The sequence below is a fragment of the Dermacentor silvarum genome, chromosome 3, assembly GCF_013339745.2.
Source record: "Dermacentor silvarum isolate Dsil-2018 chromosome 3, BIME_Dsil_1.4, whole genome shotgun sequence".
NCBI lineage: Eukaryota > Metazoa > Arthropoda > Arachnida > Ixodida > Ixodidae > Dermacentor > Dermacentor silvarum.
This window is the reverse complement of record NC_051156.1, coordinates 172,973,790-172,998,075: the sequence shown is the minus strand read 5'-3', so window position 1 is coordinate 172,998,075 and position 24,286 is coordinate 172,973,790. Positions and strand designations below refer to the sequence as shown.

The following is a 24,286-nucleotide window of genomic DNA, read 5'->3' as shown; positions in this document are numbered from 1 at the left end:
GACGTACTTCGACTACACCGAGTCGGTGCTTACGCCGCCAGCGGGTAATGTTATAAGTTATCCTTCGGACGAAATAGAAGTGATATAGCAGACGAGAAAGAAGACGTGCTGCATCCCGGCCCGCCAACTTTTTTTGTGGTAGTGCTCCTCGCTGTCACTTGTAAATATTGTATATAAACCCTTTTTGACATCTCCCCGTAACAATATAGAAGGCTGGTTCCTGAACAATGACCGTCGTTGAATGTTCTGTAGAGTCCGAGAGGACAGACGTTGGCTGACTGCTGTAACTTCTTTCATGCATGCAATCTTGATGAGCTTGCTCAAGTCTTTAAATTCCTCACTGAAGGTTTTCACCATTACCTGCACTGTTCTTCCATGCATTTGCACGACTCTCCTTGTGACTCCTATTTCTGTTGTTAGTTACATTCGATGACGCCTTCCATGTATCACGTGTCGTCTGGGGCCCAACTTAGGCTCTTTTTCGTCGGACGACTGTTAATTGTGAACATCTTCAAGAAGCTTCTGCGAAAGGGGCCCCACGTCGTTAGAGTGTACTCCCAATTCTCGAACCTTGTCCTCGTGGTACCTTCCACTGAGAAATAAACATGGCGAACGTTGTCTTCAGAGTTCCAGTTGTTGTAGGCTGATACTCTTTCGAACGTCCCCAGCCAGGTTTAGGGCTCATTTGATGAAGCTCCACAGAAGGCTGGTTGCTCCCTGGGTTGTCGAAGTACGATGGCTGCTAATGACCCTGGGTGCGTCATCGTGGCTCCTGATTTGGTCTTTGTCTTCCTGGTCGTCTGGGGTGGAAGCCCATGTTCAGGGGCAAGTTCTGTAGCCTGCGGCAAGCTCGATGGACCGGGCGACCTTGGCGTCCTCTTCGCGCTTTCGACTAAACCCACGGTGGCACAGGGGCGTCCGGTACATGAACGCAGAAGCACCTCAATAAATGTCACGTTGTAGTGACAGTGACGAACCATAAAACTTGTGCCCACAAACGCAAGTAGCACTCAGAGCACAGCGAAGTGGCGAGCACTGCCGTCGATCATCAAAAATATTGTTGCGCGAAGAGAACGACCAAGGTGTCTCCAGGAGACGACGAATACTGTACCTGCTGTTTACGTGCCATTTCTATCTTCTGTGAATACAGCCCCATTTACACCTGTCCGCCTGCCTTTTTCTTGCATCATTTTGGTGAACGTGCGGGGTACAAGCACAGAACTTCGCAGTGGACGTCACCTACCTGCCGTCATGATGGCCGACAAACCGACATCTCAGCAGTCTGTGCCTACAGTAATCTTGACCCATGTGTGGGACCTGGGAAAATCTTGTGGCACGAATGGTTCTGACATCGAGGACCGGCCTGATATGTACGAAATAGTGTGCAACCACAAATGGGATAAGATAGTGATGCTAGCGAACCTCATCTTCGCGGAACCGCGCAGTCATGATGTGAGACGCATGAAGTCGACCGAGCTAGCTGGTAAGTCTGTAAAGAGAAATTGCGAGAACTGTTTGGCCAACCTGTCGGCCGTCAGCTGGCCGCGAAGAAGGAGCTTCGATTCCGTGCTCAGACGCCCACAGAATCTCATATGTGACTTACAGACAAGATGCTCTGGCCGACAACAACATGAACAAGGCGGATAAAGTTGGCCACATCCTAATAGCATTACCAGACGATGTCTTCGCTCTTCTCATGTGGAAGAACACTGCGACGGTGGATGCAATTATAAAAGAGTGTCGGCACTTTGAACAAGCGAAGATCCGCCGAATCGCACAAACGCTCGACAGACTTCCGGAGACAGACTACCGCCGCGATATCTTCGTGCGAAAATCCATCGCGGGTAACTCAGGCGCTGAAACCGCAAGATATAACCGCCATTTTAAGACGAAAGCCTTAGGTGTCTACGTTGGCGGTGCCCTTGCGGTACCTTGCAGTGACCTTGCAGTGACCTTGCAGTGACCTTATTTGCCGCGAGCTGGAGCCCTTGTCTCCGGCTCGAGTTCGTTCTTACGGTCGTCCGTGAGGAGATAGCAATTTTGGGCTTCTATCTCTGTGCCCGGTCCGCTCTTCGAACGCTTATCAGGTTCCATTGGCTGCTTGCTCCCAGACTCAAAGTTATCTCCCACCCCGTCACGACCCGGCTGATTGGCGAACAGAGGACGATAAGCCCAAATGTTTTAATTGTTCCCGTGTTGGACATATCGCCTGTCACTGCCGCAGCCGTTAGTCGTTGCCTCCTCGATGGTCATTCCCGACCTAATACCACCATGCACCAGGCCATCATACTATCTCTCTTTATACGCCGACTCACGACCTTAATGCAGACAGCGCTCTGTCGAGATCCAGCCGCTCCCCGTCTCCGCAAGGACGTCGATCCCATTCGCCTCTCGTTGGTCGTACTTGTGGGAGCATGGGATCAGAATCGTGGGAGCGTTGCATCAGAAAATGCCGAGGAATATTTACGCAGAACTGTGTTCATTCCATTCATGAACCACGTACTAGCACAGTTACACCAACGGTTCGAAAAGCACAGGACAATCTCAAAGGACTTTTCTGTAATTGTACCACCAACGCAAGATGTGCGAGAGAAAGGAGCAGAAAATCTCCTGACTGTTATTGGGCAGGACGAATGCAAGCGCTGCTTTGGGAGAACTGCGACTATGGTGGACAAAGTGGGTGAACAAAGCAGCAAACCAGTGCCCCAGCGCAGGAACAGATGCCCTCCCTCATTGCGACTGCAGGTTCTATCCGAATCTGTAAAAACTGCTGCAGATTCTAGTCACCCTTCAAGTGACCACTGCCATCGCAGACAGAATATTATCGAACATGAAATTACTAAAAAAACTACTTGCGCTCCACAGTGTTTGAGGAACGCATGGTTGGGCAGGCGCTTCAGTACACCCACAGAGACGTCGACATCAACGTGTCCGAAGTCATTGACCGCTTCGCTAAACTCCCCCGCCGAGTGAAGATTGTCCTTTAGATAGCGAAGCAACAAAAATGAATGCAAGTAAAAACTTCTGTTCCTTCAGGTCCATAAATGCGTAATTATAAAAACGTATGACTGTTCATTAGCTTTTAAAACCGCAGAACTTTTTGCCGTTTATTGTAACAGTTAGCACTATGATCAATATTATCATGCGAATACGAAATTACGAGGCCACCAATAACCAATTTTGACCGACCTTGCTCATTGAAAGCAGGGCCAACACGGCGTTTCCCAACTAACACACTCGGATATTGGGTAGTTCAACTTGCTGCATTATCTGTGGCTTTGGTTTGTCCTTTTCTTTCCTTTTTAGCTACCTGCTTTTACTTCCTTTCTGAACAGAAGCAATACCCTTCTTTAATTTTTGGTTGCATAATAATTGTTGCCACTGTGCAGGCAGTTAAAATACACATTTTCGTACTGATTTCTGCATCTTCTTCAATTATTCTACCCATGTGGTGCTGTCGCGACAGGAGCATGGCCCAAGTACATATCACGATTTCTGAGGTCATAGTTTTGTTCTTACCGGGATCGTCATTTTTCTATGCGTAAAGTTTACTATCTGTGATTGCGCAACAGGTTTATTTGCCTTGTTTGTCATATTATATAGAGAGATGTTTGCTTAGATACGTAGATTTATTGGAGACTTATACGTATATTTAAATATCTTGTTGCGAGGTATTGTGTATACAAGCAGTGAACCTTGTTTCCAGCGACACTTTGTAGCCCTTTATCAAGCTATATCTTCGCATTTGTATGTTACATTGTATCTTCGCATTCCTCATGTATATTTTGCAGAACTTCTGCTTTTTATAAGTACTCTCTGTTGCGACTATAATTTCGGTGCAATTACTCACAATACACGACCGGTAACAGCTGCTCCTGTGCAATACATTGGAACGAAGGGCAGTGTTATTGAGGTTTTTCCCTGGCCATTGCATATGTACAAAAATGTAAACAAGATTCTTGAATGACAAAGATTCATCAAAATGTTTGTCCTCAACTTGGTCCTTTCATGGCCTTTACGTTTTTCATATCATCTGCATGCAGATTGCTGGTTTCAAATTGATATAGTTCTAATGTTCACGGGATATTTACTTTACTTATTAAAAAGACAAAAACGTGGAAGCATTGATACACAATTTTTGGGACATACGAATATATTCTTGTATGAAAAAATAGATATTTTACTTGTCTGGACAGTGCGCAGCGTTCAAGAATTTGTTTGCAGCATCTAATACACAATAACATTGGCAATGACAATGCACTTAGTATTCATGTATTTGATCCCTCGACAAATTATATAAGGAGCGAGTGTGCTGCGACATGAGCCCACCCCCGAACACAATTTCTGGCTGCGCTACTGCGTACAGCATATTTAGCAGTTTTTTTTAATTGTGAGGTTTAGCGCCCTCGAGAGAGAGAGAGAGAGAGACGAGGAAAGGCACGGACATTAACCACATGAAAGTTTCCAGTTAGCTACTCTGCACTGGGGGAGGGGGTAGGGGTTAGGAAAAGTTCAGAGAGAGAGAAAGCCTGCTCAAATGGCACAGTGGGCTATGAGGGGCGCTGTAGTGCTTGGGCTGCGGATCCACTCCGACCATTTGATGTTCTTTACTTGCACCTATATCTTAATACAGAGTGTTTTCGCATCCCACAACTGTCGAAACGCGACCGCCCAGACCGGGAACCGAACCGCCACAGAGGCAAAACTGGGAGCCTTGAGGCAACAAAAATGACTGGGATCTCTTATTCGTGAGCGAACTAGCCGGTGAAAAGATTCTATCGAGTAAAAATTGTGAAAAATAAACAATTTGAGCCGTCTTGCGCCCGAGTTCGTCTTGCGTCGGGGTATTCACGCCGTCCGATGACGTTAGCATCGGAAGACTTGTGCCATCTCTCGTAGTTCTGCGAAACTATAACACCATCTGCCTTCGCCGCTTGTGCATTGCCGGGAAGCCGGATGAAAGAATACGCGAGCTATGTAGGGAAGGCATCTGGAGACGCGAGAGAGTCGAGCATCTAGACAACATAAGCTTATGTAAGGATTGTGGCCCGCAATATTCGATGCTGCTGTAACTCACAAAGAGCTCATGTGAAGGAGAATGACCATACGCATTATTGGAAAAGTTGTTGGCAAACGAACTTCCAGAGATTGAGCAATGATAAATGTGACGCTTTAAAAAAAAAGGCCCAAAAATTTTTCTTTGCAGGCTTGCCACCAACACGGCGCTCGACACTACAGCTGCTTTGAACTATAGTGTCGACATCGACAGCAATAATGACAAGAACCATCCCCTTATGAAATGTCTTGAAACTATCTATATGGGTACAAGTGGCTGGAAAGTCGTGATGTTATGTGAGTATTTAGGATCTCTTTGACACGAGGAAACAGGTGCATGCATCACCAGATTAGTATCAATGTAACTGCACCTAATGCACAAACAAGGAACCCTTTTTACCAAGGTTTCTGGTAATAGGAGCTATGTGGTGCTGATTGTCGAGAGCAGAATGACGTTGTCGTGAATTGAGAATGATGTGAAGCCATTCCAATAGCAATGTATATTTGTGTGCACATTTTCAGTGGGTCATGTTCCTGTATAACTCTGCACCACTTACTAAAGTTGGCCTCCTGTACAAAATCAGTGTTAAGTGACGATATTTGTCTTTCAATCTATAAATAACAGTTATGTTTTCGTGTACCAAGAAACCGTAGCTCCTTCTTTATCAACCAAGACATAGTGGAATACGACAGGACTAGTTAATATCCTACGACGGTATAGATATCCGTGTCCATCTAAGTGCTGAACGTGAATCTTTTTGCAGATTCGAACTGCAGCAAGAGGTTTTAAAGAGCTCGATTGCTGGGAGTTCACCGCTTCTAGTATGCTTCAATTACCGCTTCAATTATCTCTGCGGGCATTGCTTACCCAAACACACTTCAGATGGTCATGCAAACACCCTCCTCCCAGAACCACCATAACTCGAAGGCTGTTGCGATCTTCATTTCGGAGCCAGATATTCCAGAACTCAAACGTGAATTCCAACTACGGTGTCTGTGACATGCGTTACAGCTTGTGCAGTCCAGAGACCACAAGTGGGCCTAGGAAATGATTATTAGTAGCTTTTGAATAAAAAGCTCCCCCCTCCACCATTGGTATATTCCAATACACAGAATCTCCACTTTCAGACCATTGCCACTAGAGGTATTGTTCTCCTAGGTGTTGCTCTTAGGGTAAGGCTAGAGGTTGCACTGTTAAGTGGCACAAGACACTTGTGTAGAACCACAAAACACCTTCTGGTCTCTCATTTTCTGGCTGTCGAAGTGGCACATGTAAATCATCAAAGGCGATATTTCTTCTGAGGGCACTACGCTTACGAGTGACAATGAACTTTCAATTGCAGTATATTTCTTTATGAGAACAGGTTTACATTCCTCCGGTAGTTTGCCCTTTTTGATGCTGGCTTGAACAGTTTCTGGTGGAATCGCACTTATTGACCTGCCCATTGCATTGCCCTACTTTCTTCCCCGCAATCACGCATGTTCGAGCAACACAAAAGTATTCGAGCTTCCACTCTTTAAGATGCGCATACTGCATCGCCGTAGAAGGAATAAAATGACGCACATTGTTCCCGACTTCTTCCAGTTCTCATGCCACCTGTGTACAAGGTTCTGCAGCCTGATTATCCCCCCAAGTCCAGTACTGATGTATTCAAGGCATTCGTCTCGCACCTGATTGAAGAAAGGAAGTCAAAGAACAAGGTAAAGCGGCAAAATACGTATTGGACGCTAGATTTTTAATGCGTCAAACTTTGTGCACTTTTGCCAGACATATGAGCACTGCAATTTTGACAGAAAGTCGAAATTTTAGTAAATGTATTCATGAGCGGGGTGCTAACAAGCTTAGTTAAAATAAATGGAAAGTGCAATGCACTGGGAGCCTTATCAAAGCTCAGATAACCCGATCCAAATGACCCTAATCCGGTAGGAACGCTCCATTTCACGTGCAGATCAAAGGTCGAGTTCACTAAGCTTTCCGTTCGTAAGTTCTGTTTCCCAATGGCCAGGCGCCTTCGCTAATGATATGTTCAAGCATCAGGAGTGGATGAAATTATTCCCTTACAGAAAATTCTGCTCTACGAGCTTTTTTGTGAATACGGGTGCAGTCTCTTGAAACTTGCGTGCGAATGTTGTGTTGAGAACACCCTTCAAACCTTCTGAGCATGGTAAATGGACCCTGCAAGTAATCAGGCTCGCGTCAGCAACATGTCAGCTATATGGTTCCTCGCACCCACATGGTGCATATTTTCGCGCAGTATTTCTGGTGCATAACGGGCGCGTCATTTCAAACCCCGCGATACCGATACTGTAGCCATTAAATAGCGTTGCATATGACATAACTCAGTAACAAGTTAGTGGAATAAATTTCAGCTTCGCAATATTGCTCTTGATGAACATAAAAACCTCTTTTTTGTTTCGCCTACTGCAATGCCTCATGACATCAGGTTTAATTTCCAGCTTGGCCACTAGTGCACAAAGTATTTGCTTTGCTTACCTCTGTACGATCATGAGAGGTCATTAATACTGTCTACGCAGAATATGCAAGGTCTTCCAGATAGTGGGAGGGCTGTGATACTGCACGATAGCTAGGCTGCAATCTGCTTCACTGTGTACATGGCGTAACTACTGCTTCGCAAAAATTCTTGTCTCAGGACGATATCCGTGTGGCAGTGCTATTTTATGGGGAACCGACTTTGCTAATATATATCGTAAGACCATTCAAAGGTTCGCGCCGGTTGGAGAACGAAAACTAAAAGCTGAAATGTGTCGCGGAGTTGTTTTATCTGCGTGCCTGGACCAGTGCGAAATAAAATAGTTTATTTATGCTGTTGAAGTAGAATTTAACACAGTGACTTGCTCCATCACTTCATCAACTTCTTGGTTTGCAGGAAGAAGACGACTTTCTTCAGGTCTTTATGAATGCTGACTACAACTGGGAAGATAACGCAGCAACTAAAGGCGAGAACGCGGAAGTTAAGAGTAAGCATTGTCTACCTGTGGATAATGCTCGTAGCAATATTGGCGAAAAGACACGAAGGAGCCCACGTCCTTTAATGGCGTGCAATCTGTGTTCAGAAATCCCAGCCCACAGAGATTGCGAGTATTACTTGTGGTGCTCGTACTGTCTTCCGCAGCTTAACGCTTTCGATGGCAGAAAAATGTATATTCGTGACCCTCCGAAAAATGTGGTTGTCCTAGCACTTGCTATGCATATAAGTTCTAAATGAATATACATTGTCTGTATGAAATGTTTTTTAACATCAGCTGAATCCAACGTACTGCGAAACACGGTGCACAAGGGTTCTGCAAGGTGGGATAGGTTTCATGTATTCTTTCGCAAGTGTGTAACATTAAAGTACGGTTCCTCTTTAGAGTCAGTAGGCCTTCTTGCGGCCATGAAAAAAAGTGTGAAAGTGGCGTATGTGCAGTCTCTGTCGGGCTTTTGCCCTTTCACCTCACATTTTATTCAATGCCAAAATATGTGACCAAACAGAGTGGGATTTTTTTTTTGGTAATGTAAATGTCCTCTTCAATGGTTTCCTGCCTGCTTTCGCGACCACATTTTTCTGTCATTCAGTTCCGCACATAGTAGCAGAGACCGAACAGGCGCCTATGACAACTGCCAGTAATTTAATAAATGCATCAGATTTAAAAAAAAAACACGGTGAATGGACAGAAGTAGCAGCAAAAATTGTTGTTCGGCTAGATGATTCCCATTCAAGAAATACAAATGAAAATCTAAATTCGCTCGACCGCAGTGAACGATAGGGTAGTACGTGTCTGGTCCTTTGTCCTGTGCTCTTATTTATGCTAATATGGCTTCTTTCACGCAAGCGACGGTGTTTTGCGAGCACATAGTGGCATAAATTATTTGAAAAATAACCCCTTAAATTAAAACCATTCTTTATTGTCATCGCTTTCCCGGATAGCGAAGCTACCGTGCCACACAGAACGTACGGAGATTTTGCAACCAAGTTTCTTTGTGTAGGTTTTACACCCTCAAAAGAGACCCACGAAGGGTGAACTGAACCTCGGCTAACTAACTCACCACATCATTCAGACCAAACGAAAAATTAAAAAGCTTCTAAGCACATAAAAAAAAAAACATTGCTGCTCCCATTTCTGTTAATCTGAACAGAACCTACAAACATGTACGTACCTCACGAGACATTTAATTTGTCGTACTCTGGACAACACTCAAAAGTTCTGCTGTTTTAGAGCACAGCTCTTAAGCGCCCGTTCCTGCGGAGAACGACGTCGGCGCCGGCGGCGTAACCGAGAAAAACGAGCCCTTCGAAATACGAAAGCGAACGCAGAGCGTAGCGAGGGATGAAAGACGCGAGGGGGAAAGCGGAGAGGAGGGTGCAGCGGAAACATGAGCTGGAAAGCAAAGGAGCGTACGGCGAAAGCGGGAGAAGAAAAGGGCAGTGCGGCGACGATGACTACGAGATAGCGCCAGAGTAGCCCGCGTCGTCTGGTAGGTCAGACCCCGGCGGCTGCTGTGAATCGTACCTGCGCGTTACCCACGCGCGGGCTCTCGAGATCTCCAGATTAGCGAGGCAGTCGCGCCACACTTTGCTCCGTTTGCAACGTGCCGCACGAGACAGATTGTCCGCGCCAGTCAATGTATCGCGAAATGAAAACACGTATAGAGCTGCGCTCAAATTTCGCATTATTGAGTGTCGTAATCGTCGGTGAAATTTTTCAATAGTCTATAGAGGATGCTACAAAGCCGGAAAACAAAACTGGTGACACCTTATTCGCAGTTCTTAGAAATATTGTGGAACACTGCGCAGAATATTCTCAGAGCGTCCTTGAAAGTGTAACAAATATTTGTCTCAGGACGCGCCAAAGGCGACAGCCCGTAATCTCAACGCTAACTAAAGAAGGATGGCAAATCAGTTCTGCGGGAGCCTCCAAGGTGGAGGAAAGTAGACGAAAAGTAGATATTGTTTCCTTTGTATAGCTTCGGGCTGCAACTCGGGTGGATGGCATTTTTTTTGCTTTCAACTAAAGAAGGAGTTGTGTTTAATGAGAGCAGCGTGCCGGGCAAGTTGGTAATCCATTACTCAAGTATTATTGCGCAACAAAAAGACACGGACGTGAGAGAAGAATAACACACGTTATTGTAATGTTAATCTTATTGTAAAAATGCAGGAGATCTAACGAGCTGGAATCTATATAGAGCAAAGCTTTGTGTGAGTGCATGAAGAGATGAAACACTTGTTTGTGTTTATTGAATGTCCGCACAAAGTGACACGAAACACTCTGTTCATACTTTGTAGAGAGGCTAATGCAATGCCACTGCCGCTGCCGCGGAAGCGCTGAGGCGAGCACCATGTGTTGGTGGTGCAAGGTGGGGAAGCTACATAGAGCAGTTTTCACTGAAGAAGAACGATAAGTTTATTTATAATCCGGCGAGTTCTTCGGGGATTTGGGCGAATACCCCTGCCCAGGTGTGGGCCACGAGCCATTGAGCTCTGGCGGCTTCCTCGGCCCGCTGGACAGCCCAGAGTTGGTCTTCGAGGGCGGAGCTGAGCAGCGTAGTCTCCCAGCGCGTTCGGTTCGAGGTTGCGTCCCCGTCTGGAACCCCCCCCCCCCACCCCACCCCTTCTTCGCACTCCCATAACATCTGTTCACACCAATTTTTCATTAGTGGCACGAGCATCGAGTGACACTGTTGTTTGTTGCGCGGCACTTCCGGTTCAGCTCCTGGGACGACCGGGGACGAAATTCAGAAAAAAAATATTAAAAAATATAAGAAAATAGTACAGTACAAAATTCATGAGTTTCATTACAGATATGATATCTGAGCATAAGTTTAGTTAGAAGTTGAGTTACTGAAGGGTCTGGAATAATTAAAATTATCTGAGACGAAATTCAAAGTTAATCAGAAAAAATATTTAAAACAGTACATTACAAAATTCATGTGTTTCCTTACAGATGTGATTTTAGAGCATAAGTTTAGTTACAAGTTGAGTTACTGAAGTGTCGGGAATAATTAGAATTAACTAGATATCACTGATTACCACACACCAATGCATATAACACCAACGCCGAGGTGCGAGTGCCACTAAGAGACACCGAAGTCAAAGATTACAGACGCCCACCGTTTTCTTTTTCTTTTGTACAAGTTATTGTACAAATCCGGTTGCATGGACATACCATATCATTTTATTAAATGGATTAGTACCTAAGCCCCGAAACAAGTCACAGTGAATTTCTTGAATCATCCTTCTTGTATGTATCATTTTAATTTTCGTGTTCCCCCAGGAAAGTGTATTGGGGTCACTGATTCTTTTAATTTATATGTAGATGATTTGGCTTATGCGATCCATGGTGTTGGACGTCTTTGAATTTTCGCTGATAATTGTGTTATCTTTAAAGATATCTGCGTGGTTAGTAATGACATAATTTTACAATATTTTAACGGCACTGATGAACGGTGTGGTTATTGGAACAGAAAAGCGAATATAACTAAAAGTCTGTTACGCGTAGCGACGAAAATCCCTAGTAAGAATACATAATGATTTATTAAGCTCCATTTAACCAAAGTACCCTAAAGCAAGTACCTCGGTGTAACATTGAGCAGCAATCTAGCCTGACTCCGCATGTATATATAGTTTATTTCTGCTTCAGTAATGTGTAAGTTGTGGTTCTTTAAGAGAAAACTTCAATCGGATGATTCTAGTGGTAAACAACTAGCGTACAACTATTGCATTACATTAAGTATCCCGCCATTTCCTGGGGCCCATGCAATAAAAAAAAACATATCAGAAAACTAGAGCTTGTTCAAGCGAAGGCTGTACGGTGTGTTCTTTATAAATGCAGAAGTGTTGACTCACTATCTTTTTTAACATGGCAACATATTATTGAGCTGTTAGGATTGCACAATATATGCCGGTTGTTGGTTTTGTTTACACGATACACAAGTTATCGTTTTTGTTCAACTATATTGCGGGAAATATTGCACAAGACCTGCAAAATATGTCGGGCCTCATAACACTGAAAAAACGTGGCATACTTGGGAAGAATTCCTGGCGGTCCTTTTTCCATAAGAAATCCAGATTCAATTACTGCGTTTTTCCTAGATCTGGTGCAGAGTAGAACATATTACCACCACGTGCATTTGTTAAAAAATAGTTATTGGCGAATTGTAGGTTAACTTCAGAGATTGCTGATTGCTACGTGAAATACCTGTTAGTGCATGGAACTCCTACCCTGTTTACGTCTATTTTTGGCTTGTTCAATTTTGTTACGCCACACAGTTGTCTGCGGTATTGCAAAATAAAAAAACTTCCAAAACTGTTGTAAATACGTTTTTCAGAAATGTCACTGGAAGAGATTACAGCCCAAGGGATAGTGTTCTTCATCGCCGGCGTAGAGAGCGTCTCGATGACCCTCAGCCTTACGACTTACTACCTGGCCCTTAATCCTGATTGTCAAGACAGGGTCATTGCGGAAATAGACAAGGTGCTCACAAAGGTACGAAACGAATACAATTATGTTTACTTGCATCAATCATATATGTATAACATACACGGCTGTACTTCTATAAAAGGGATAAGTACTGAAAGTTATCAAATGACACTGTCTTATGTTTTAATTAAGTGGCATTAATCTACCTGGAACAAAGTTTTCAATCCTTAACATTTCGTTTCGATAAGCGATGCCTATTATCAATATTGGACGGACCATCCAAAAATTCTATTGCGTGTGGGTATTTTGTCAGGCATTTTAATCAAGCTTTCATGCAGCCCCATTAAACAGTAGCTTGAGTACTACGTTCAGCCCGCACAGCCGTTTCGCCACGAATAGCACGTGAAAAGGGGCTAATGTGCTTTTGCGTGCAGAAGTTGACAGTCCTGACACCAGTGACGAGCTCGGCGAAACGTTTTCCTCTTTTATGTGTATAACGCCGTTACTACCCGCCGTGGTTGCTCAGTGGCTATGGTGTTGGGCTACTGAGCACGAGGTCGCGGGGTCGAATCCCGGCCCCGGCGGCCGCATTTCGATGGGGGTGAAATGCGAAAACACCCATGTACTTAGATTTAGGTGCACATTAAAGAACCCCAGGTGCTCCAAATTTCCGGAGTCCCCCACTACGGCGTGCCTCATAATCAGAACTGGTTTTGGCACGTGAAACCCCATAATTTAATAACGCCGTTACTAGTTGCGCATTGCCTCAAGGCTATGGCGTTTTACCACCAAACAAGCGTTGGCGCGTTCGTATCAAGACCTTCGTGGTCGCATTCTTATAAGGTGAAATGCCAAAATCTTCGCGTGCATGGATGAGTATTTAGAAACGCAAATGATTCAAAATGGAGTCTGGCCTACCACAATCTATGCCCATTCCAGCGTTGTAAAACCACATTCATCATTGTAATTGTATATTTTCTCCCTGCGCTCTTTATTGGTATTATGTCTGTCTGCCCGACAAGTATCAGACAATCGTAATTACATTTTGCTCTTCTCTTTTTGAGGGTTATTTTGACTGTACGTGTTCCCAAATTCGGGGGCATATCATTTGTTTCTGGCGTTGCAGAAGTGTAAGAGAGGAAGCTTGTAACTTTTCATGCCCACGCGATTATGTCATTGGTAACCCTTATTGACTTGAACTACAAACATCCTCATACACCTCCGAGGAAGGGATGCCGGTTAATATGCTGACGGTATTCAGAAAGTGCAAAAAACGGGCGACAGGCGAAAAGCACCTGCTCCCACCGCCTTAAACCTACCGACTGTGCAACTTGGAGAGTAAGCCACTAAATGCATCTTTTTCTTTCTTTTCAGGGGGAGCTCACATACGATGCTCTACAGGAGATGCCGTATCTCGATGCCTGCATCAAAGAGGCAATGAGAATTTGCACTCCCGATTCGATGTAAGCGCCACGACAACATGATGCCACACTGTGTCTGTCAGTTCGTTTCTACGGTTTTATTTTCACTACCTTTTCACATGAAGAGAGCATGTAATTCCGGTAAGGTGTGCAAGAGTATCGTATAAGCGCTTCCTATACATAGCCCAACAAAGGCGGCTCAAAGAAAAACTACCTAATTTACTAACTATAGGCGGAACCCTAGCTCGTATCTTTAAGTATTGGATAGCATGCTTAGATTCTGATGACTGTGACGTCTCGACAGCCACACGTGCATGCGTTACAGGGGACCTTGCTGACATTGATTTATTGAAGAGACGTTTCAATGCCTTGTGTCACTTACAAACTTGCCTTTTTTTGCACATGTGTTGCGCTTGCGTACCCTCAACACATCTTGTAAGTGGAGCACGTACGCCTATAATGCTATAAGGAAATATGTGACCGATAGTGGGATCAAACCACTGTCTTTCAGCACTGCTGCCTAAGGTTCTAGCCATCATGCTACGATCACACACAGGCTTCTCTCGTGCCAGAGATGTTCTTTGAAGCGCCTGGCGCGTGCGTCAGGCGCCTGTTTTCGACTTCTTTCCTCTTAACAGTATTAGATCTTGCCGTTGAGTGTGGGAGTTGGCCGACGTTGAGGCGGACTTAGAGAAATTAAGGTTTATTTACATTATGTACAGGAGTGGAATAAACAAATCAGCATTAAAGGAGTCATAGTTATGGCCGGCAGCAAATCTCTACCCATTAGAAAAAACCGGCGGGTTCCCAGCAGCACCGGGATTTTAACTCGGTACCTCCCGCATACGAGGCGGATGCTCTACCGCTAGGCCACCGCTGCTGTGAATAACAGTGTCGTCATGGATTTGTCCCTGTGCTTCCCCATGCCATATGCTGCGCTTTAAAATCTCCGATGATAACCTATGAAGCAGGACACATCGTCAAGATGTTTGTTAACCTTTTGGAGTCAAAATTACTTGAAGGCGATATATAAACGCTTTCAAGGGCAATTGCAATAGTCGCCACTGTTGATATGCATTTTGACGAACCACGACAGACTCTAAGAGCCCGAGCTTCAATAGCCAATAGAGCACGAAGCTCCGTCCTGCAAGTGTTGGCCAGTACGGGCAAAATGTATATAAAAAGACCACAGACGGAGTCCTGCGCAATTCCAACATGGCATGCACTGACATTCTCCGAGTCTTTCCGCCCGGAAACTTGAAAAGCTGGGAGATTGCTGTCGGGCGCTGTTTCAACTAGGTCACGTGTGGGCTCCATGAGAGATCTCTGTCAATGATTATGCCAAGAAATGTGCGTGTCTTCTCATATGAAATCATATGATCATTTATAGAGATGGCGTTGGGTGTCATTGGTTTGCGAGTGAATGTCACCAGTGCACATTTGTCTGATGAAATTTTAAGACCTTGGTTGCAGAGGTATGCAACTGTCAGAGTAGCAGCTTTTTGAAGTCTTGCACATATCTGAGGACGTGTCAGACCTGAAGTCACTACACATATGACGTCTGCGTACGTTGATATCTTGATCGTTGTTAGCAGATGTTAAACGAGTCCAATGAGTGTGAGGTTGAATAGAGTGGGGCTTAGCACTCCACCTTGAGGAACGCCTCGGTAGGTGTAGTGTCGTGCGGTTGGGCCGTCGCCGGTACACACAATACGTAAATAGGTAATTATGTAATTTGGTAATATAAATAAATACGTAATTTGAAATACATCGAAAATTCGATCCCCAAGGCCAACCATCTCAAGAGCATCGAGAATAGACTCATGAGAACAGCCTCATCGTATGCCCCCTTGACATCTAAGAACAAAGCTGCAGAAAATCTTACTTGACTTTTGATGCTGGGCATACGTAGAGAGATCAGCAACAATGTCTATTGATGAGCGATCTCTATATGAAAACCAGCCATGCAATTTGGGAACATGCTGTAGTGTTCCAGGTACTACTCCAAGCGGGCAAGGATCATTTTTTTCCATTACCTTTCCCACACAGCTGGCCAACGCTATTGCGCGGTATGAGGTCTAGTGGAGACTTGCCGTGCTTCAGGAGATGGACCAAGCGACTTCTATTCTTAGGGAACCATGCCATCTTGCCATAATACGTTGTAGAGATCTAACAGTTCTCTCCGTGTGCAATCACTAAGGTTGCACAAGGTGCGGTAGGATATTCCGTTTGGCCCCGGGGATGAAGAACACCTGCCTCAAGTTCCTTCATTGTGAAAAGAAGATCCATGTGGCAGTCACGCGAAGCAGGGATGTCACTGCGGTCTGGAGAACCTGGACCAGTTGGTCAGAAGCCTATGCACAAAAATCTTCTGCGATATCAACACCAAGTCGCTTCTGCAAGAGCGCCAGCGCTTTGAATGCGAAGCGTTGTTCCGGGAGGGCACGCAGACCACCTACGGTTTTGCAGATGTGCGGAAGTGGCTTCCGGGGGTCTCGTAACTGGCAAAACGTTGTCTAACGTCGAGATGCTAGTCTATCCATGCGACGCTGGGTTTTCTTTTGTAATCGTCTGGCTGTCTGAAGGTCATACATGGATTTTGTACGCTGGTATTGCCACTCCCCACGGCGACGGAGAGCACGAAGTCGCCCCAACTCTACGTTCAAATCCTTGTGTGTTTTTTGTGGCATAAGTTTAAGGTAACATTGTATTGTATTCAAACATATTTTTGTGTTGTCGGTCCTTAATTAGCGCCTGTGCCTGCCGCTGCTGCCCTCAGACTGGGTTGTAAGGCCCGTCAAGTTGCTGTGTGCAACTGTTTCCTTAAATCCCCCATAAACTGTACGTTTATGGAAATAAAGGCAAATTCAAAAATTCAAATTCAAATTCATACCCTGAGCGTGCGCGTGGCGCCTCGCATTGCACACTTGATTGTTTCCTCTAAATCAGAGGACAAGCCCTCTCGGCAAGCATCTTCCAAGGCACAGTTAAAAGTAATCCAGTCAATTAATCGAATGGTGTTCCGTGGGAGGGACCTAGACATTTCTTTTATGATAAGGTATGTGGGAATGTGATCACTCCCGTGGGTTTCGATATCTTAAAAAATGTCGCAGTTTCACCCGAAAGGCAAAGCATCAATTGCGATAGCAAATTAGTAGAGAGCTATACGGATTAAGGATAGTAGTTTTATCAGCTGTATAAACTTGGACATGCAGCACTACTAGCAGCGCGCAGATCTGTTGTCGACGCCGTCGGCGTTTTGTTCGCGTTCGCAACGAACGCGCCCGGCGTTTTTATATAACTACTCATTTGGTGCCGCAGCTAAACGTCGCCTCCCCTCCCTCCTTCCCGTCCCCCCACAGCCTTACGCGCGACGGCAAAAGTCGCGTTGGCTCTCTATATATGGAAAGGAGGAAAGAGACGCTTAATTCTGCAGCCCTGCAGAAGATAGCGCCAACCTTTCCCTTTCCCTCAAGAACCACTTATCATCATCATTCAGGGAGCACGGCGCAGAACGCGCGTTCGCTCCGATGATGACCCACGGAGCAGGACACACCGTCAATATGTTGGTTAATCTTTTGGAGTCAAAATTACTTGAAGGCGATATATAAACGCCTACACGTGTAAACAGGAGTTGGCCCTTTTTAACTGTTAGGCAAATATATTGATTGTGATCGTGAGGCGGAATCGGCTGGTGAACAAAGGTGAATTCACGACGAATAAAAACGGTGACTTTGCTGCATGCACAATTTGCTGTGGATATAGCGGCTTCGTATCCCGATTCTCTGACTGGTTTTGATACCTTAGGCACACATATCACAATGATCGGGAACATAGCGTATATAAACTGACGAAAGTCTGAAAGACGTGAGTTTGGTCCTCTTGTATTCCCTTGGATGATTGCCGCTTCCTTGACTTCTCGAAAGGATGTGTGATGCTTGGTCATGTCTCTATTCAAGAGATTCAAGCACTGGGCTTAAAGTGTCCAATACTTGCACTGCACTTCGATTAGGCGTGCTTTCAAAGTTCGACAAGATCACTCGAATGCATCTGTGAGGGGACGAAGCATTAAAATTACTTGACAATATACTTAGGGCGTGTCATCAGAGGCAGAAGTAAGCTCCCGAGCGGGCTTGACAATCTGTGGTTATTTGGGAAGCTGCTGGCTTGGAAGCGCAGGTCATATAAGTACAATATAACTTATTTAGCAACATATTTAGAATATTGGAAAAGCACATACAGCAGTTACATTGATAAAGAAGGGAAATGGAAGCACAGTAATACAAAATTAAATAATAGGAACAGGTTCGTCCAGCAAATATTGTTATAGAATAAAACGAAAAAATCATGTAGTAGAAGAAGTTAATCAAACAAACTTGTGTCAGGTACCAGTTGTAAATCTTGTAATGCTGGCAATTACTGTTTCGCGAAAATGGTCTACATTAGTGATGTATTTCTCCTTCCTTATGCAACCGTCTTTTGTACGCCTGCCTCTCTCCACACTAAAATCGCATTTCCCAGCAGGAAATATCTTCAAGCACTCTGAGAAAAGTTTTCATAATAATACCAAATAGGTCCATATTGATTTGTTGCGGTATTTTTATATCTTGACCTTGCAGAACTATGAGGGTTTGTACGGAGGAAACTACGGTGGCTGGAATCCACTTCAAGCCAGGAATGTGCGTCGACATTCCCTTGGCCGGAATGCACCATGATCCAGTATATTTTCCTGAACCGGACCAGTACAATCCAGAGAGGTGCGTTGTCACTGTAGGAAAAAACAAACAATATGAATGCTCAGATCTTAACGTTCGCGATCTCCTTGGTTCCAATCTTCTATCAAAACTGCAGTGCTCAATGCGCAGCGACATACATAAGAATGAAAGTTCCCGCATTGAGTTATATCCTACGTAGAACTGTCCATTGCTTTCAAATTGTTCTGTCTCCAACCTGCGAAAATAGAAATGAGTTGAATAATAGCAATGTACGGAGTTAGTGTGACGACGTTGTTACATTGAGCTTGCACGGGCCACTCAAATGACTCTTTTACTACTGGCTAATGTTGTGTATATATTTCGCTCAATTGGCAATTAGAGTGCATATTGAGAATCATATTGCGACAAAAGTAAAATAATCACGCAGCATGGCGATGAGAGACTTCAAAAAGCGCATCCATGCATCACAGATACCTCATTCGGTAGTTAACACATGCCTTAATTTTTTAGCCGCTGAGTTTTCGTGAGGCGATATGTGACAAACTGAGCTTAAACCCATTTCGTGTTTGTCTTTGTTTTGTGTAATTTCCAAGTTCGTTGCGAGGTTCTTCAGCGGTGCCGGTGTTCTTAGTCACCGTCTTGCTTGTACGGTGCACCATTCTTTTTTTTTCGGTGTAACTTCAACAGCACCGTATGCTCGTTGTACATCACACCTGCCACCAGGTTCATGCCGGAAAACAAGGACGCCCTGAGGCCGTTCACGTACCTGCCGTTTGGGGCCGGACCACGTAATTGCGTCGGCATGCGTCTCGGCTTGATCCAAGTGAAGATAACTATAGCTTGCCTGCTTCAGCACGTTAAATTTGAGACGTGCCCAGAAACGCCGGTAAGTATTGTATTTGAAGAAAAATGCAGTGACGATTCAGCGGCAAATGCGAGAGAAGTGCGTCAGCGATATGTGTCACCCCTTTGGGGTCCCTGATTCATGAATGAAACCGCGTTCACCGAATTGAAAAGTGTTGCTCAGTAGCTCATTAGACACACGTGCTGCCTCTTTGAGAAGTGAATTGCAACTAGAGCACTGCATGGGCCGATTTTTTCAGCCCGGGCCCGGCCTGGGCCCGTTTTTACGTTCGGCGGCCCACCCGAGCCCGATCAAAACTTTTATGGCGAGACCCGGGCCCGGCCCGGGCCCGGAAATAATCTACGGTACCCGCCCTGCCCGGCCCGACACCCCTTTACCTTAGGCCCGAGCCCGGCCGGAGCCCGACTCGAAACCGACCCGAACCAGGCCCGAGACCGAAAAATAATGTTTTTCAGAGTTGAGACACCCGAGAATAACTCGCTGCACGTTACATGCACACCTCCAGAAAGCCTGAGCCCGGCCCGGGCCCGCGTCAAAAAACCCGAGCCCGGTCCGGGCCCGAGTCAAAAAGCACACGTCGAGCCCGAGCCCGGCCCGGCCCGGCCCGGCCCGTGGGCCGGGCCGGGCTCGGGCTTTCGGGTAAGCCCGAGCCCGTGCAGTGCTCTAATTGCAACTGGCGGTAGTCCGGAGCAGACCACCGTCAAATTTAATACACAGACATACACTTTTTTACACTTTGACGCTACTAATGCTAATGCAGTAAAAACGGAAGAACCAACCTTGGGTTGATATTGACACGTATACATGTTTATCTCTCGCCGATGGCCGCTTTCCACCGGCTAACAAATGTTAAACGTTATGGCTCGGCGCAGGACGCGCCTGTATCGGAAGTTTCTAGAACGTTATCGATGCTTCTTTCCGTTGCCTGTTTTCACCGACGCTTATGTTATCTGATTGCATGAGCGACGCGAATTGTCTAGAACTTTCTGGAAGACACGCGCGTACCAGGGATTATTCTGGAACCTTCGATGACTCAGGTATAAAAGCCGACGCGTTTTGCCGCCAATCATATTTTCGATGATCGCCGACTGTGTTCGCCGCTATCGTTGTGCTTTGAGTGTAGCTTGCTTTTGTGGGCACAGGTTCACCCAATAAACAACCAGTTTCGTCATACACAGTTTTGCGACTGTTTTATTCAGCGTCACTACTACGTGACAATATCCCTGTGAGGAATACAATGCGCATTACATATAGAGACGCGCTGCAGATTTTAGTCGTGAAAGCACTCCTCAGCCACCATGGTGGACATTGAAGAACAAGCGTTAGATTTAATACGCATTAAAACATGCTGAATCCCAAGACACGACGTGCTGGACCCTGTACAAACGCACTATATTGCCACAGTACGTTGAGAGAAGCGCAGCGATTTTCGGGCACAAGGACTTGCTTGCTTGATACCTACGTCATGGCGTGTACCCAATACGGGGGATGACCAAGAAGCCGGCGGTTAAACGCGTCCCGTAACTTTTTTCTTTAACGTCAGCTACATTGTTGGGATGCGACGCGCCAAACGCGCCAAGCGCCTCCAACGCTGCCTTGCATGAGGGGAATTCTTAAGGATGTTTTGTTCCGTTTTCAGGCACGCGCCCGCGGTCTCTTGCATAAAAAAATCAATAAAGCTCCCTTAAGAATTTCCCTAGTGCAAGCCAGTTCTTAAGACGCTTGGCGCGTTAGGTGCGTCATGTCTGAAGGGGTCTCAACGACAAAGAAAAAGAAAGTCTGTGGTCTAATGTTACAGCATCAAGCATCAATATATATGTGTATATAAGGATATCCGCTATGCCCGTTTGCTCGTTGATCCACACCGCTTTCTTCCTGCCTCTCAACATTAAGCCAAACATTTTTCGTTCCATCGCTCTTTCTGCGGTCCTTAACTTGTTCTCGGGCTTCTTTGTTAACCTCCAAGTTTCTGCCCCATATCTTAGCACCCGTAGAATGCGGTGATTGTACGCTTAGCTTATCGACGACAAAGGTAAGCTCCCAGTCAAGATTTGGCAATGTTTGCCGCATGCACTCGAACCCATTTTTGTTTTACTGTAAAATTTTTCTCATGGTCAGGGTCCCCTGTGAGTAATGGAACTAGATAAACGTACTCCTGTACAGACTCTAGATGCTGACTAGCGATCCTAAATCCTTGTTCTCTTGTTAAGCTGTTGAACATTATCTTTGTCTTCTGCATATTAATCTCTCAACCCCACTCTTACACTTTCTCGGTTAAGGTCCTCAATCATTGGTTTCCCAGTGCTGCTGAACAGGACAATATCATCTGCAAACCCTAGGTTGCTGAGATATTCGTCATTGATCCTCACTCCTAAGCCTTCCCAGTCTAATATCTTGAATACTTCTTCTAACCATGCAGTGAGTAGCATTGGAGAAATTGTGTCTCCTTGCCTGACCCCTTCCTTGTTAGGCAACTTCCCGATTTTCTTGCGGAGAACCAAGGTAGCTGTGAAATCTTTGTAGATATTTGACAAGATATTCACGTATGCCTCATGTACTCTTTGATTACGCAATGATTCTTTGCTTGTTGGTATCAAGGGCCTTTTCCTAATCTATGAAAGCCGGGGATGTTGATTGTACTCTGCTGATCTCTCGATTACCTGATTCATGCAATGGATGTGATCCATCGTAGAGCATCCCTTCCTGAAGCCAGCCTGTTCTTTTGGTTGTCTGAAGTCAAGTATTGCCCTGATTTTATTGGAAATTATCTTGGTGAATATTTTATACAATACTGAAAGCAAGCTAATGGGTCTATAATTCTTCAATTCTTTAACGTCCCCCTTCTAATGGCTTAGTATAATGCTGGCATTCTTCCTGCTCTCTGGTACTCTTTAAGTCATGAGGCATTGCGATTGCAGTTGACAGAGAAGGAAATGGAGCTGGGCAGGTCATGTAATGCGTAGGGTAGATAATCGGTGGACAAATAGAGTCACAGAATTGGTGACAAGAGAAGGGAAGCGCTGTCGATGACGGCAGAAAATTAGTTGGGGTGATGAAATTAGGAAATTTGGAGGTGGAAATTAGAATCAGCTAGTGCAACACAGGGGTAATTGAGATCGCAGAGACAGGCCTTCGTCCTGCAGTGGACATAAAGGTAGGCTGATGGTGACATATCGGGAACATACCTAGCAACACCTAGAGTCCCGACTGGACCATAAATGGCCATGAACTGAAAACCTCCCCACCTTGCCAAGACAGCCGACTCTGCGATAAGTAATTTAAAAAAATGATTAGGTATTACGCACTAAAACAGCAATTTCTTCATGAGGCACGCTGTAGTTGAGGGTTTCGTATAAAATGTCATAAAGAACACCCCGTGTTCATTATCATGCCTTTAATGCATAATACACAAGCGTTCTTGCATTTCTCCTCCATCGCAATGCGGCTACCTCTGGAGGGAACGTAACCGCGACGTCGTGATCAGCAGCGACGCACCATAACGAATGAGTGGCCATACTTTCCATGGAGAATAGTACCCTGCTTCTGAGTTGTTCGAAGTACATCTACAAAGCTTGCACGTTCAGTTTACTACTGCGAGTACTCACAAAAAATTTACTTTAGTGCAGAATTTCCGTATTAGCATTTCCTAAGATGGATTAGTGCATTCGAATGCACTTGGTGCCTTCATAAAGCAGCTTTAAATCTGGATGACACAAAAATTGGTTATCCGCCTTTCGAAGCTGCCATGTCTCCAGGACATTGCGTTAGGTTAGGTTAGGTTAGTCACTCTATATAAAGTATGTGAAGGCTCAAATAAATATACCTCGGGCAATCAAGTGTTAACTTCGAACAGGCTATTTTCAAGCAAGATTCTTCATTATAGTTGATCGACCGATTGCGTAATAAATGAGTTTATTCATTTCGCATCGATAGATTCCCGTTCAGACCAGCTCAGTGCAACCGTGAAAGAGTGTTCGTCATGTCAGAATTCAGTTTTAACATTAAGGGATCTACAGAACTCAAATCTGCTATTTTTGTGTCACCCAAATATGCACGACGCGAAGAATTTAACGAAAGAACGTTAAAAGCAATAAAATCTCAAGCAAGACGTTACAAGATACATTTCTTGAATTTGCGTATAGAAAGTGTTGCTTTATGCACTCTTTCTTTGGCACTGTGTAATTGCTGCTTGCGGGAGTTGTGACAACCTGTGCGCTTTCAGAAAAGCGGACATCACACTTTGCTTGCTCAAAAATTGTTGCGGCTACGTGTTGTTAAAAAATGCAACAAAGTGTATTTAGGACATCTTTATCTGCGTCATGTGCGAAGCTGCTTTTTGTAGCTTCTGGGCAGTGTCCTCACGTAATTACCAGCCTGAAGACGTACTTCGAGAACATTCTCAATTATTGATACATGGTGTCAGTCGGGTAGGTTTTCGCGTCATCGTTAACGTTGACGTGGCTGTTTATACCTTCACAAAAATACAATTGGCTTCAAGTGCAGCGAACAGTGTCGCCTGCTACAGGTGACAAGTCCGTCAATCCTGGACTCCCGCTGGGCCCAGTAGCATTCGTTAGTGACGGCTACGGAAATTTGGCTTTACCGAACTAGTGGTGCATGTTTAATGAATATTTTCTGCATTTTTTGTGGGAAGTTACGCACACCCAAATAGCAAACAGATTTTCCTCAAATCCAAAAATTCGCCTTAACCGGGTCATTTAACTGTAGTCTGCCGTGTTCGAATACTGAAATCCACGCACAGGCCTGAAGTTAAAGAAGTTTCATAAACGTGGTCAGGATAGCAAAGCACA

At 45.0% G+C, this 24,286-nt stretch overlaps 1 protein-coding gene across 2 annotated transcripts in view; it reads left to right on the top strand.

The window, feature by feature from the left end:
* The window catches only part of LOC119446100 (cytochrome P450 3A41-like), a 136,472-nt gene that overhangs the window by 111,681 nt on the left and 505 nt on the right, over positions 1 to 24,286 (top strand). For both annotated transcript variants that reach the window (XM_049663899.1, XM_037710448.2), the window contains exons 7-13: positions 5,207 to 5,352; positions 6,641 to 6,756; positions 7,944 to 8,034; positions 12,383 to 12,540; positions 13,849 to 13,937; positions 18,515 to 18,652; positions 19,334 to 19,496. In XM_049663899.1, the coding sequence (XP_049519856.1) occupies positions 5,207 to 5,352; positions 6,641 to 6,756; positions 7,944 to 8,034; positions 12,383 to 12,540; positions 13,849 to 13,937; positions 18,515 to 18,652; positions 19,334 to 19,496 (901 nt within the window). The remainder of the gene's footprint in view (positions 1 to 5,206; positions 5,353 to 6,640; positions 6,757 to 7,943; positions 8,035 to 12,382; positions 12,541 to 13,848; positions 13,938 to 18,514; positions 18,653 to 19,333; positions 19,497 to 24,286) is intronic.